Source organism: Aspergillus ambiguus (genome assembly GCF_047715705.1).
Source record: "Aspergillus ambiguus strain CBS 117.58 unplaced genomic scaffold BDV59scaffold_37, whole genome shotgun sequence".
Taxonomy (NCBI): Eukaryota; Fungi; Ascomycota; class Eurotiomycetes; order Eurotiales; family Aspergillaceae; genus Aspergillus; species Aspergillus ambiguus.
Window position 1 is genome coordinate 148216 of NW_027395550.1, and position 14792 is coordinate 163007.

The 14792-nt window shown below is 53.6% G+C and overlaps 7 protein-coding genes across 7 annotated transcripts; 2 read left to right on the forward strand and 5 right to left on the reverse strand.

Moving 5' to 3' along the window:
* Positions 1–270: 270 nt before the first annotated feature.
* On the reverse strand, positions 271–2068 carry BDV59DRAFT_185694 (glutamine synthetase family protein). The gene is made up of 5 exons (XM_073690896.1): positions 1542–2068; positions 1227–1486; positions 1107–1159; positions 381–1061; positions 271–329 (listed from the first exon to the last, which is right to left on the reverse strand). The coding sequence occupies exons 1-5, from the start codon at positions 1954–1956 to the stop codon at positions 299–301; spliced, it is 1440 nt and encodes a 479-aa protein (XP_073544649.1). The 5' UTR covers positions 1957–2068; the 3' UTR covers positions 271–298.
* A 165-nt stretch (positions 2069–2233) lies between these two features.
* BDV59DRAFT_210011 (Aldehyde/histidinol dehydrogenase) lies at positions 2234–4844 on the forward strand (the record flags this gene model as incomplete). The annotated part of the gene is made up of 7 exons (XM_073695509.1): positions 2234–2466; positions 2524–2750; positions 2801–3081; positions 3287–3695; positions 3745–4217; positions 4274–4685; positions 4740–4844. Exons 1-7 carry the CDS (start codon positions 2241–2243, stop codon positions 4842–4844), a joined length of 2133 nt encoding a protein of 710 aa, XP_073544650.1. The 5' UTR covers positions 2234–2240.
* Positions 4845–5014: 170 nt separating this feature from the next.
* On the forward strand, positions 5015–6379 carry BDV59DRAFT_102437 (oxidoreductase, short-chain dehydrogenase/reductase family). The gene is made up of 2 exons (XM_073686453.1): positions 5015–5765; positions 5835–6379. Exons 1-2 carry the CDS (start codon positions 5251–5253, stop codon positions 6073–6075), a joined length of 756 nt encoding a protein of 251 aa, XP_073544651.1. The 5' UTR covers positions 5015–5250; the 3' UTR covers positions 6076–6379.
* On the reverse strand, positions 6192–7428 carry BDV59DRAFT_204903 (fungal specific transcription factor domain-containing protein; the record flags this gene model as incomplete). The annotated part of the gene is made up of 2 exons (XM_073694545.1): positions 6192–7022; positions 7075–7428. The coding sequence occupies 2 exons, from the start codon at positions 7426–7428 to the stop codon at positions 6192–6194; spliced, it is 1185 nt and encodes a 394-aa protein (XP_073544652.1).
* Positions 7429–8825: 1397 nt separating this feature from the next.
* BDV59DRAFT_185701 (MFS general substrate transporter) lies at positions 8826–10564 on the reverse strand. Its single transcript, XM_073690898.1, has one exon. The coding sequence runs from the start codon at positions 10430–10432 to the stop codon at positions 9023–9025; it is 1410 nt and encodes a 469-aa protein (XP_073544653.1). The 5' UTR covers positions 10433–10564; the 3' UTR covers positions 8826–9022.
* A 197-nt stretch (positions 10565–10761) lies between these two features.
* On the reverse strand, positions 10762–12345 carry BDV59DRAFT_185702 (putative acid phosphatase). Its single transcript, XM_073690899.1, has 3 exons — positions 11969–12345; positions 10893–11915; positions 10762–10841 (listed from the first exon to the last, which is right to left on the reverse strand). The coding sequence occupies exons 1-3, from the start codon at positions 12158–12160 to the stop codon at positions 10806–10808; spliced, it is 1251 nt and encodes a 416-aa protein (XP_073544654.1). The 5' UTR covers positions 12161–12345; the 3' UTR covers positions 10762–10805.
* Positions 12346–13154: 809 nt separating this feature from the next.
* BDV59DRAFT_185703 (putative ribosome associated DnaJ chaperone Zuotin) lies at positions 13155–14739 on the reverse strand. Its single transcript, XM_073690900.1, has one exon. It carries the CDS (start codon positions 14619–14621, stop codon positions 13281–13283), a length of 1341 nt encoding a protein of 446 aa, XP_073544655.1. The 5' UTR covers positions 14622–14739; the 3' UTR covers positions 13155–13280.
* Between the last annotated feature and the right edge of the window lie 53 nt (positions 14740–14792).

The window sequence follows — 14792 nt, forward strand, 5'->3', positions numbered from 1 at the left end:
ATACAAAGTTTGTCCGTTATTTCGGCCTTTCGTTGTACTTCAGTGCAAATGTATACGTTGACACATGTTAAGCATTGGTCTTACTAGCATAGGGTTACTTAATATAGACTTGAGCGCATCAAGGACTTGCCTTTCTCAATTGATATATAGACAGGTATACAGAAACCCAGAGAGCTGAGCTCTCTGTTCACCATCCTTGACAGCAAGTACAGTACTTATCTCAAATTCACTCCATTTAATTATTTCATTCAGATCTATATACATATGATTGCATCTATAACGGTGAAAGGCTCCCATCTTACACAGTTTCAATATACCGCTTAAACTCCCTAAAGAGACAATCAGCAGGGCCCAATTCACCCAAAAGAAAATAAACTTACCAGTCCGTGACGGCCTCCCGCCACAACCGCAGCTCATGTTCTCTCGTCGCGGTAAAGAAATCCACAAACTCATCTCCCAGAAGCTCCCGCGCAATGCTATCCTTGGCATTGAACCGGCTCAGTGCGGTATCAAGGGTATTCGGAAGCATCCTCGGCTTCGTATCTGTACCTTTCATCGCGGAGACCGGCGGCACACCGATAGCCAGCTTCTTCTGCACGCCCCGCCATCCGGCAGCGAGGATCACGCTCAGGGCATAGTGCGGGTGCAGGTCGGCGCCGGGGATGCGTACCTCAAAACGCGTCGCACCAGGCTTGCACACAGGGGGCGTTATGATCCGAATCGACGCCATGCGGTCCTCAAGACCCCAGCTAATGTTGACTGGTGCCCAGAAGTTCTCGACGAGTCTCTTGTAGGAGTTGATTGTGGGGGCGAAGAGAGGCATGATGTCCGGCAGTGCCTCCAGAACACCAGCCAGGAATTGCCGTCCCAGGTCCGACAGTCCAGCTGCATCGGGCCAGGGGGCGTTTGTGTCAGGGGTGTCGCGCGCGAATAGATTCGTTCCTGCCTTGTCGCAGAGAGAGACGTGGATATGTCCGGAGCTTCCCGGTTGGCCGTAGAGTGGCTTGGCCATGAAGCAAGGGGTGATGTTGTGTTGGACACCGACGGATTTAGCCAGGAGTCTGCGTTGTTAGTTTGGGTTTCGGCACGGGTAAGGCTTGTCTTACTTGAAGAGGGCGACTTTGTCGGCCATTTCGCCCACGTCGCAGACTTTCAGGGCCTATAATTAATCTGTTATCTCTGAAATTTCCAGACATTAGTCAGAGGGGGACGAGGGGTCTACGTACAGCCTCATAGACACCCGGTCCACCTTCGGTATGCCAGCCTTCAATGCCACAGTTGAATTCCGCGCATGTGTCAAAGATGTCGTAGAAGAATTTCTTGTACGGCACCGTCCGCAGGGCGCTGTAGGAGAAGCTTCCTCCCGTGATGGGGCGGAGGGCACCCGGAGCGTTTTTATCGAGGAATGCGCAGATATCAGGCGTCTGTGAGCCAATGCCATAACCGTCCTCAGAGGGGGTCTGGAAATTCATGAATTCCAGCTCAACTATACCATGGTTAGTTTAGCACTTTGTCAGATGTAGTAAAGTAATAAAACCTACCACCAGCCAATCCCTTGCAGTTGGCCGCGGCCAGCTTATCACGTATCGTTCGCAGCATGTTGCGGCCATCAGCCGACACAGGCGAACCGTTTTGCACAAAGTGCACCAGGAAAAAGGGAATATTGTCTTCCCAGGGAATGCGACGGAAGGTGTTCAAGTCAGGCACGGCGAGGAAGTCCACGTATCCCGAGTCGGCGGGGGCGATTTTCGCCTCAGTGGTGTAGAGCATGTCCTGCATGTCCCAGCCGAACACGGCAGAACTGAAGCCAAAGCCCTTCTGCGCAATGCCTAGGAACTTCTCTTTGGACATGACCTTCCCACGCAGAATGCCATCGCAGTCAATGCCGGCGACCTTGACCTTGATGTCGTTGGCGAGGAGGTTCGGGAGCTCCTCGACGGTGATGGTTGTGGACATGGTGGGTTGAGTGAGTGAGGTATTGAACAGCGATTGGGAATAGAAACGAATGTCAGAGGATTCTACGAGCACAATTTAAGGGTCAAGGAGGTGAGAGAGCGTGATGCGACGGAGGAACTGGCGGTAAACGAATCCGTCGGCAAAAGATACGGCGCGATAGAGGCGCAAGTGCCCCGCACCCCGCGGACCGCGCTTATCGATAAGATAACGCCTATATAGTCTGGGGATATTATTATTATTGATACTACTGCTGCTACTGCTACTGCCATTGCACATCCTCCACAATGACTATCGTTCGAGTTGCCGTCCTGGAGTGCGACACGCCCATTGATCCCATCAAAGATCGCTATGGAACGTATGGGAACCTGTTTGACCGCCTTCTCAATGACGGCCTCAAGGACCTGGGCAAAGACAACGAGGTCTCCCTCGAGCTAACAAAATGGGACGTGGTTGCTCGGGAAGAGTATCCCAAGGCTGAGGAGTTTGATGTGTTGCTTTTGACCGGGAGCAGTAAGTTCTCCCTGCGCATGGCAGGTGTTAATACTAACCTATATGTCGCTGTTCTAGAGCACGATGCATTCGCCGACACCCCATGGATCATCAGTCTCACAACGTACATCGCTGATATATTCCAACAAACGCAAAAAGCCATTATTGGGATCTGTTTCGGTCACCAGATTATTGCACGCGCTTTAGGAGCCCGGGTTGGCCGAAGTACAACAGGCTGGGAGGTCGCAGTGGAATCAGTGACACTCAACGATACGGGAAAGGATCTGTTTGGAAAAGACATTCTGGTACGTATTCATATCACCTTCTTCCGCCACATATCCGCTAATCTTTCTAGTACATCCATCAAATGCATCGAGACATTGCCTACGAAGTGCCTCCTGGATGCGTCAATCTTGGCTCGAGCCCGAAATGCGAAGTCCAGGGATTGTATATCCCCAGGCGCATCCTAACAGTGCAGGGACACCCAGAGTACAACGAGTTTGTGGAGACAAAACTATTAGAGGCGCGACACAGCCAGGGGATTTTCGACGATGCGCTGTTCGCCGACGGGATGGCTCGGGTTGGACAAGGACACGATGGAAGAGTGGTGGCCAAGGCGATCTGGCAGGTGGTGCTGTAATAGTGATTGCATAATAGTAATAATATTCGTGGTGGATGAACATACCGAACATCGTCCGTATGCGACGGCTCCATGGGGTCTCCACACGGACCGCGCTGAGAGTCTTATCGATAATCTCCTCCTTATAAAACCTCACCGCTTCACATCCCACCATCAACCAGACCAGATCAGCAACAAACAAGTCACCTCGAGGAAAAGAAGCGTCACCATGCCGAACGAAATCCGCACTCTCTCCCCGGCCACCAACGAGGTCATCTTCGAGCACCCCGGCGTCTCCGTCGACGAGGCGCGCAACCTCGCCCAAGCCGCCCAGGATGCCTTCCAATCCTACCGCAAGCTCTCCCTCGAGGAGCGCAAGGCGATCATTGTCAAGGCCTTGAACATCATCGATGCGAACAAAGATACCCTGAGCGCTGAGCTCACCACCCAGATGGGCCGGCCCATCGCCTTCTGCGCCAAGGAAATCGACACCATGCGCATGCGCGCGGAGTACCTCCTCTCCCTCGCGGATGACAAGCTCGCCGCGGTCCCAGGCCAGGCAGAGGAAGGATTCCGGCGCTTCGTGAAGAAGGATCCGGTTGGCGTTGCCTTCATCGCGACCGCGTGGAACGTCCGTTTGCCTCCCCTACTATCCAATGATGTAATCCTAACGGACACAGTACCCCTACCTCATCACCATCAACACCCTCGTGCCCGCGCTCCTCGCCGGAAATGCCGTCCTCCTGCGTATCTCTCCTCAGACCCCGTTGATCGGCGAGCGTCTCGTCTCGTACTTCGCCCAGGCCGGCCTCCCGCCCAACGTCCTTCAGGTGGTCCACTGCGGCTCCCTCGACGTCCTAGACCAGATCGTCCAGCTCCCCCAAATCAGCCTCGTCTCGTTCACCGGATCCACCACCGGCGGCCTCCGCATCCGCGAGGCGACCGCCCGGCGCGTTGTCCCCGTGAATCTAGAACTGGGTGGCAACGACCCGACGTATGTGCGTCCCGACGTCGACCTCGCCTACGTCGCCGCACAGGTTGTCGACGGCGCGGTGTTCAACTCGGGACAAAGCTGCTGCTCGATTGAGCGGGTATACGTCCACGCGGACGTGCATGATGCTTTCATCGCAGAGTTGCAGAAGGAGCTCAGCACGTACAGTCTCCTCCCCAAACTCCCCTCACCAACACGTACCTAACTAACGAGACAAGATACAAACTCGGCGACCCAACGGACAAGTCTACTACGACTGGCCCTGTGATCTCCGCCCAAGCCGTCAAGAACATCGCTGCCCATGTCGCTGACGCCCTCTCCAAGGGCGCGGTCGATGCCACTCCCGCCAACGCCACCTTTGACCCGCTCCCAGCGAAGGGTAACTATGTCGCCCCGCGTTTGCTCACGAACGTCAACCACAGCATGGTCACCATGCGCGAGGAGACCTTTGGTCCGATCATTCCCGTGATGAAGGTGTCGTCGGACGACGAAGCGGTTGCGCTCATGAACGACAGCGACTACGGGCTTACGGCGAGCGTGTGGACGAAGGACCTCGCGGCCGGGGAAGCGCTGCTCGAGCGTATCGAGGCCGGAACGGTGTATATCAACCGCTGCGACTACCCCAGTCCGGTACGTGCCCCTGTTGATGTATTGCGATCTACTGGATATGGCTAACCGCAACAGGATCTCGCGTGGATCGGCTGGAAGAACTCGGGGCTGGGATGTACCTTGGGACCACAGGCGTTTGACGCATTCTACAAGCTGAAGAGCTATCACATTAAGGCGTAAACTTGGGTAGAGCTATGTGGAAATCGATCCGTAATGAAATCTCAATGACCAATATGGAGTGAACACATCGAAGCGACTGCCCCACTAAGACCGCGCTTGGGGACCGCGGGGTATCAACCAGAGCTTATCTTATCGGCGCTGCCGACGCCGCCGCATCCCCGCCGGGATCCCTCCATCACCACCGTCCCGACCCAACCATATAAACCCGTCCCTACCCCCTGTCCACTCTTCTCCTGACTCCAAACCCATCATCATCGTCTCTAATACAGTCACAATGGTCGGCAGACTCGCAGGAAAGAACGCCATCGTCACCGGCGCTGCCGGGTACGCGCTCATTCCCTCACCACCTAGTCACCGCATCTAACCCAATGTCAACAGTGGAATCGGCCTTGAAACCACCATCCTCATGCTCCGTGAGGGCGCCTCCGTCCTCATGACCGATATCAGCGGCCCCGGCCTCGAGAAAGCCCTCGCCAAGGTGCAGTCGGTGGTCCCCGATCGCACCGGCAAGGTGGAGACCCGCGTCGTCGACGTGTCCAAGGAGGACCAGGTCGAGGCGGCCGTCGCACACCTCGACGCCTGGGGCGGTGTGGACGTCATGTTCAACAACGCCGGGATCATGCATGCCGACGATGCTGACGCCACCTCCACTCCCGAGCGCATCTGGGATATGACCATGAACATCAACGTGAAGGGCGTGTGGTTCGGCTGCAAGCATGCGGTGCAGAGCTTCCGCAAGCACGGCAAGAAGAGGGCCAGCGTCATCAACACCGCCAGTATGGTCGCCCTCGTCGGCGCGGCCACCCCGCAGTTGGCCTACACCGCCAGCAAGGGCGCCGTCTTGGCGATGACCCGCGAGTTGGCCATTGTGCATGCTCGTGAAGGTTTCCGGTTCAACTCTCTGTGCCCCGCTCCTCTCAAGTATGTCATCCCCCTTTTTCGTTGGTAACATGTGCCTGGTTCCGATATGGATAGATGCTAATTAAGTAGCACGCCCCTTCTTCAGGACTGGCTCGGCGACGACAAGGAGAAGCGCTTCCGTCGTGAGGTGCACTTCCCGACTGGTCGGTTCGGTGAGGCGATCGAACAGGCCAACGCGGTCATCTTCCTTGCCAGTGACGAGAGCAGCTTCGTCAATGCGGCCGACTTCGTCGTCGACGGCGGTCTGACCAAGGCGTATGTCACGCCCGAGGGCCCCGCCACTGAGGCGCCCAAGAACCTGGGACAGTAGATGGAGATGGACACCGGCGGCGGTCTGAGGGCTATGAGTGATGACTTGTACTGTATGACTATTAGAAGCCATGAATTCCCAATGCAATCATCTGCAGTCCAAGCTGCAGATGCATTCTATGCGAAAGAGATCCATATCTGGTTCTGCTCCATTGCGCGGCAGATGTTCCACGGGCCCGCCTCCTCCAGCGGCATCTGCCACATGTGTTCAAGGAGGAGAAGCGTGCGCTGCATATTCCCCAGACCAAACGTCCGTACCATTGTAGAGAGCCTCTGTCGGAGGGTGTCCTGCTGTTCGACGTCTGATAGACAGGACCCTACCACGGCGATGGGCCAGCATAATCCCGAGTTGATCCGTACTGTCGCAGACAGCTGGGTGAGGTACGACATGGCTTCGACGATGGCGGTGTCCACCAGCCCTTGGTACATCCCGGAGGCAGACCGTGAGAATCCACTCAGAGCCGTGTACAAGTACAGCAGCATGGCCTGTTGGAAAATGCGCCCCGCCAGAAATACCTCTGGAGAGACGAAAGCGTATGGGGTCCATCGGAGAATTTGCGACTGCAGTGAGCCAAACATCGCGATGTCGTCCGCCGTCGGCATGGTTGGCTCATCGCCTTCCTGCATCATCCATTGGCGACCGAGGTCGAAAATACATGGGATCAGAAGGAGGAGCTCCAGCCAGCAGCCGCAGAGATTTCCCACGTACTCAGACTGGAGAAGCTCGCGGGCACGTTGCTCAAGGTCGAAGTTGAGGAGGAGTTGCGGGCTGACGCGCGCGTCGATAGAGATCATGCTGACGGCGGCTGTGTAGGTGTAGTACTCGATGACGAAATCTTTTAGGTCCTTTGGCACGGCCGCATCGCTCATGGAGAGTAGACGGGTGAGAAGGGAGTTCGCAGCAGAGAGATGATCGAATATTGTGCCGTTCATGTCTCCTTTTGCTGTCTGAGATCAGTCAGCTCTAGTTCTTGTCTACTTAAACAGAGAGAGGGCTGACCTCTGTAAAGCACATCACCAATGCCCCAACCGTCAACATCAACGGATTTGATTCCTTTCCATCAATAAACTCCGTGACGCCTTTGCGAAACAACTGCAGCGCCTTGGTGTAATGGCTCTGGGCGACATCGTCAGAATCGTTCAGGCATCGAAACGCCCGATGAGCAGCGCTCTGCGTCAACACCAGCTGTAGAAGCAAATCACTCGTGAAGGCCAGTGGAACAATCTGCACTAAGAACGGGTTGATCGGCGTCGATCCATTGGCCATACAGTCCGCGGTCGTAGCCAAGTAATGGCTCAACAGTTGATACGACTCGGGGCCATAACCAGGCAACATAGATAGACTCCGGGGCATGACATCTCCCACTGTGAACGGCTCAAGGCCCGAAACACTACCACCAGGGCTCCCGTGAGAATACCCCATTGGTACCAAGGCTGTCGGCTCATTGCTCGCGGCCACGCTAGCGGGACTAGGGGGTTGAGAACGAGGAGAAGCTGCAACACTTTGGTCTTCACAAACTACTCGATCTTCCGTATCCAGCGCTGTTCTCGCCTGTTGATCTGTAATGTCATTCGGGGACTGTAGGAACGATTGAGATGCCCCTGCGAGATGGGTCGGCCAGTGGCACGACAGCTTGTTCCGTACACAACCCCCGCACGTGGGGCGCGACTCGTCGCATTTCTTCTTGCGGCGACGGCATGTTAAACAACCAGTCCTAACGCGTACTATAGGTTCGGTCCTAACCCGTCTGGAGGGCGGCATTGCGAAGATGATACTTTGGAGCAGGTCGTGGTGTTTCCTATGCTTGTCTAGCGGGATGGCCATGTGGTGATTATGTAAGGCGATAGGGACCCTAACCGGATGAGGAAATAAATTGCATAGTACTTACCTAGGGAATATGGTCATGGAGATACATGAAGCATACATGATGAGCGGAGGATATATGGTGTACTTATCGGGGTTCTCGGAATGCGAGGAAGTTCCTCTGTTTTGCTTTTTCGGGCCACGTCTTGTCTACTATAGCTATTCCTAATGTTTATCTCTCGCCTTAAGATGCTACCTACCTCTATGTATATGTGGGATGCACCCTATCTAAACTTTACCGTCCTGGATTCTCGTATGAAAAATAAATAAGTAAAAATAAAATAAGCGAAATTTACAACCGCCTTGCAACTGCACTAGGATATGGGAGAAACTGTAGATCAAGAAATCCTATCTACCTCTATAGCTGTCTATAAAACTCTTCTCGAACTCCCTTCAGTAAGAAGCAACAACCCAGCCGAAGATAATTCCACATCCACCATTTCCGGTAATTGTAGACTTGCTCAGGAGTAACTCAAGAAACTGCCAATCGAGGTCATCCTTGAGGACTTCCTGTACTCTAAACCACATCCGAGTATCAATCCTTGATTTCCAGTATCGGTTAGGAAGAGCCCAGCCGATGCATTCCTGAGAATTTACTGCATCATTGGCCGTCAATTTCTTCATTATGAGATACTGGATCGCCGATGCATTCCTGAGAATTTACTGCATCATTGGCCGTCAATTTCTTCATTATGAGATACTGGATCTTCAGCGGCAGAGTCGTCATTCGTGTCTGCACCGGTGGCCCTTTGGGTATTTATATGCCTACCATTTAGGCAGGCACTTCTCTTCTTATGTGGCTGTGGAGATCAAGGTAGTGACGGGGTATGGTCGATTTTCCATATACTTCACTAACAACTTGTACTATCGATAGTGGTTTTCATGTACTCTTTGTCCGTTATTCACTAGACTCCTAGTGCTAGCAGATCTTGTGCTAATTCTATGGTATCCTGTCAAGAAGCAATTTTCTCAGTGTCCACTGTCTTGATATGTTCATGCTAATCACAAAAATGGAAGATTTTAGCCAAAAGGGAAGAGGATTCCAATACGCATGATCGATCAATTTAACCTGCCACCCAGACAACTACACCCTCCCGTTCAAGAACAACTTCCGCAGCCGAATCCACGCAAAGAAACTCGGAAAGTTCGCCAACGCCCCAGGCGCTTCACGCTCGCCAACTGCCTTCCGCTCAATCTCATAAAACTTCCACGAGCGTAGAATGCACAGACTCACTGCTCCCAGGATAAACATGCTAGCGACATACACCTGCGTGCTCAAATATCCGGATGAAGCCACCATGCTCAGGGCAATCGGCTCCGCAACGGTCGTTGGGATGACCATCGTGAGACAGATCATCGCGAACGTCGATGGCAGTCGCTTCAGACCAACTACCTCGGCGGTAACCGGCGTGATAGTGCCCCAGAACGTGCCGCAGACAGCGCCTGCGAGAAGCGCGAAGAGCAGTAGCGGGGCATAAGAGTGTGCAGGGATCCAGATGGCAAAACACACGAACCCACAGAAGGCCGTCGTCGCCATTGATATGGTTATTCTGCCCAGGGTGTCGCTGAAGTAGCCGACAACCGGACGGCCAATGGCTAGTCCCAGGTTCAGGATTGCTCCGGCGACGGAGCCCTGTTGCGGGGTGAGATTGATCGATGAGGCGTAGTTTGGTAGAGAGTATACTAAGGCCATGTATCCGAGCTCTGTTGCTACGCCCCAGATGATCATGAGCAGGACCTCGAACTGGTTGAGATCCCGGTGATTGAAGGTGCGGGGCCGGGCGGGCGAACCGCTCCGGAATGATGGAGACGGTTGTCGACGGTCTTTCATTAAGAGTGAGGAGACAAGGTTTGCTCCCAGGACGCAGAACGCAAGGACCCGGTAGGTCGATGCTACTCCGATTGTCTCTATGCCGCGTCCCGCAGCAAGATTGTAGGCGAGACCACCCAGACCTGACCCGGAGGCAGCAAGTCCAGTCGCGAAGCTTCGACGAGTGGAAAACCATTTAGGAAGTATGGTCATGGAGGTGAGGTATATGAACCCCATGCCGAAGCCGAAGCACACTCCTTGGCTGAGGAATAGGTGCCATACTTCAGTGGCGTAGGAAGCGCTGAAAAGTCCAGCAAACACGAATCCGGTTCCTAGAAGCATTGTGATCTTGGTGCCCACTGCGTTGTAGGTCTTGGTGACGAGTGGTCCTAGCAGCAGACATTGTCCAACAGACAAGCCTCCGATGAAGGCATACTCCAGGTGGCCCGCGTCGGGGAATGTGGAGTGGGAGAGGAAATGGGCCATAATAACACCCCAGGCACTGTTGACTCCCCATGTGTGCACATTGATCATGAATGAACAGAAGGTACAAACCCATCCATAGCCCCCATTTGGTGGGATGTCTTCTGCATCAATATTGTTTGGATTGGGACTGGCCTCATCCGGTTCGGATGGGAGTGACTGGACTGTCTCTTGGTAGTGTCTGAGCTCCACGTCGGTCATTGTTGCTCGACAGTAATAATAAATGAAAGATAGAATTAATTCTGTCAAGCTCTGGTAGTGGATAGTAGGTTCAATATTTAACGCAAACGGCAGAGGGGTAATAGGAATGTGGGCCCTAAGCTGGATTATCGGGTCTTCGGCGGTTGAGTCATGCCAACACTGTCACCATGCAGAGCCGGGGTTCTAGACCATTTATAGAAGAAAAATGGAGATACATACCTACTTTGGTAAGGTAATCCCTGTTATCAGAAAGAAGCAATACGGTGTGGTGTCTATGCAGCTGTTTCAAAAACAATAATGCAATTTTAATCTATACAATATAAAGACAACACCATCCAATGTATCGTCTCATAGACGTTGACCTTGTTCTCAATTACAGAGTAATACCAGTCTCAACCTTTCCATTTTTCTATATCCAACGTTAGTACAGTATCGCGTCCAGAAACACCAACGGACTTACCAATTCGCGGTGGTACTTGATACCAACATTAGTGCCGCTGACAGCGTCGTACGGAACAGGGCTGGTGTAGTTGTACGTGGCAGTAAGATTCTTCCAGGTATCCTGGACCACCTTGAGGATTCCATGGCCAGCAGAGCACTTTCCAGAAGTGAGGGGAACAGGCCAAATAGGTGAATAGGTGCTGTACTCATTGGCAGAGAGAGGGCCGGGGTACGAGTGGTTCAGGTAGAGGTTGCTGGTATCGACCTTATAGTTCACGTATCCGGTCTTCTCTGCCAGGAAGCTGAGAATGTTGGCACCGCAGTCCCAACGTCCAAGAGAGGGAAGACCCCAGTTGGCAGAGAGAGAGGCGATGATGGAGTAGTGTGTGTAAAAAGTGTCGTCTTCCTTGCCGCGGAGGTGCTCAGGAACGGCGCCACCAAGCAGGAAGCTGTAGATGTTGTTTCCGATCTCGTATGTGTCATTCTCATCGAAGGTCAGTAGGATGAGAGTATCCTTGGTGAAGTACTCGTCCTCGAGCAGCTCGGCAAGGAACTTGTAGGTCCAGGTACCGGCAAAGGTGATGTTGGTGTCGTGAGCGTCGTTGGTCATGTTAGGAGTGATGAAACTGTACTGGGGAAGGCGGTGGTGCTTCAGGTCATCATAGAAGCTAGTGAAGTTCTTAATTTGACGCAGACGGTTGGCATCCTTGGTGACGGAGTCAAACAAGATCATAGGGTTGTGCTTGCGGACGTAGTCGTTGGCACCAGACTCGGGGTACCGGAAACCCTGGTAACCCGGGTAGGGTATGTGCTCCTGGTATTCACCCCAGGTGATGTTCTTCAGGTCGAACATGTCGGCAATCGTGGAGACATTGGCGGGGACCTGGTTGAAGTTGTCGTTGTCCATACCAAAGTCGTCACCACCGGCGGAGGCGCAGTAGTTTGGCTCCGATGGGTGGGTGACGGCATAGTAGTTGGTAAGGAGAAGACCCTTCTTGGCCAACTTGGAGAGGTGAGGGTCGTTGGCAGCTTTGTCAAAGTCCTGTTGGGGGTTAGCGTCAGAAGACAAATGAGTATCAATAAGGAAGGACATACGGTGTTCTCCAGCCAGATGTTCACGAACCGGTTGAAAGACAGACCCTTGACGTTGGAGACGGGAGAGTAGGGCAGAACGGATGCCTGAGCAGCCTCAATCTCCGAGATAGATGGGTACTGCTCGGAGGAAGTCTGCGCAAGAGCCAGAGACAATCCACCCAAAAGGGTCACGAGGGACTGTTTGGAGAACATCGTGGGCTGAGATTCCCCGGGGAAGAGAATGGGCAATGCGTTGCTGGATGGGAGGAAGACCAGATGAAAGGGAGCCTGATCATTGTGTTCTTATATAGCGTTGTGGATAGATGAGAGAGTGACATGCGAGAGGGAAGTAAGCAAGTCGCAAGATGGCAGTACAAGGCACGTGGGCATCGCACATCGTTGACTGGAAGAGACACCTGCCCGATTGGGGTTGAGTGAGGGGGGCTCCGCTGATTGGTGGATCTATGGCTGGTTAATCCCGAACGTGCCTGGCACGTGTTGCGATGCCGATTTCTCATTCGGGATGTTTTCATACTTCGTTCAAGCTTCCATGGCCAATTCGACAAGCTTTCCAAGCCCTCGCGTGCCAGTATCCGTGTCTTTTATTGGCGTCTCGGCAAGATGCCTGACATATAGACGTCCTTGATTGGTGTATCGCTGGGAAGACTCTAAGCGAGCTGCAGTAGCGCCAGTGATATATATTGGTCGTTCGGTGTATACCTAGGTACCTATGTTTATGCGTAGAACTTACGATTTTCAGACACGTCCGAGATGACATGTAATCCAGGATTTGTGCAGCTATTTTATGTTATATGTATTACTTAATTTTCTAACCCGATTGTAGAACCCTTTCTCTCGAACACACTGCTTTAGGGGGGTGCTTAGTGAGTATTTAATGCTATGCTAAGCTAAGTACTCTATACACAGGTCTAGATACATAAGTACAGTCACTTTTGAGAGTAGGACATCCGAGCTGTGCTTAATAGCCATCCCTTGTACACTTAGGACCTCGATTTTTCTATAGAGCAGAAGATGATGTAGGATATTGAAGCTAGGGACGACCAAGGCACACAAAAGGGCAAGAAATTACCTAAGGGGTACTGAAGGGGAAGAGATCCAGTATGTATTGCAATGTACTGCTTCATATAAAGGCTTCTACATCACTGGCCTTATGTTACACTACAAGGACTCATACTTGAAACATCAATCACGACGCACCGCCCACGTAACTACACTCGTAAACTGGAATGTCATAATCCATTAATACTCTATCATCTATGCACCATGCATCAACTAAACATCACAACCCCCAACAGTCATGAAAAAACATTCTCTAAGAGAAGTTCAAAGCCTCACCCTCCTTCAGCTTACCAGCGCCAACGAGTCTCTTGACCTCCTCGGCGTACACGTTCTTGACGGCCGCAGCATCCTTGCCAGCAGCAGTCAGACGCTCAGCCAACGACGCCAGCTCCTCGCTATCGATATTGGCAATGACAAGATCGACGTCGGTGAGCACTCCGTCGATCTGCGCAGCGGAAGGCTCGCCGTCGGCAAAGTAGTTGACATCCTTGACAGAACCCTTGAGCACACGCTTGTTCTTCTTGGCGGCGTTCTTTGCGGCCTCCTTAACCTTCTTCGCCTTCTCACGGTCCGCCTTGGCGGACTCCTCGGCCTCCTTCTTGCGCTGCTCCTCCTCCAGGCGAGCCTTCTCCTTCTCTTCGGCAAGACGCTTGGCCTCGGCCTCACGCTCCAGACGCTTCTTGTCCTTGTCAGCACGCGCTGCCTTGCGGAACTTCTTGATACGCTCGTCCATGGCGGCACAGTCATCTACCAGGTGACGCAGACGGGCAGTGTCCTCGGTCTTGCGCTTGCGGCGGGCGTTGGCGTTCTTCTTCTCCACATGACGCTTCTGGTCACGACTCTCGTTGTCGTCGGGGACATCCTCGTCAAGGTACTCGAAGGAGCGCCAGCTGTCGAAGCTGTACCAGAAATTGTAGAAGTTATCGACCTCCTCAAAGGTGCTGTTCTCGTCACCGAGCTGCGGCACGGGCTGGATCTTGGAGAAGCGAGCCTCGGACTCGAACACGGGACGCCACAGCTTGAAGAAGTTGCCCTTCTGCACCTCCTTCTTGGTCGGGGGCTCAACGTCGCAGGTCTCGTCGACCGAGTCGAACTGCCGGCGACGCACGGGGTCCAGCAGCAGCTCGGTGGCAATCTGGATGCACTTGAAGAAGTTGTCGTTCTCGTCGCGGTCGCCCATGGCGGCCTTCTTGTCCGGATGGTGGCGGAGCACCTTCTTGCGGTGCGCCCGCTTGATCTGCTCCGGCGTCGCGCGCCAGCGGAGCTTGCTCAGACCCAGCACCGCGTAGTGGTCCTGGGACTTCCAATCCTTGGCTTCGCGGGAGAGCATCATCGGGTCCTCGGGCTCGGAGATGTTGTCGTCATCGTCCTCCTCAGTCTTGGTGACGTTTTGCTGCGCCTGGATGCGCTCATCCTCGGAGAAGGTGCGGGCGTGACGCTTTCTGCGGGCGTGGGCGAGGAAGTTAGGTCCGACGGGCTCCAGGTTTCTCTGGGTGGCACCGGTGAGGGTACCGACGGCCTTGAAATCCTTGTCGGCAGACCAGCCCTGAGGCAGGGCGGGCAGGGACACGTTGACAACCTGAACAGAAGCCATGACGGGAGAAATGGGGGGGAGAAGATGGAGGAAAACGAGGGGAAAAAAGACGGAGGATTTCTTCAGACCAAGGGAAAAAAAAACTGTTTTTCTATTTTTTCTGCCCCGGGTGGCCGCCTCGGCATTCGCCAATCAGCGGGCGGCTGTTTCGGAGGTTCTCGAATCCTCATC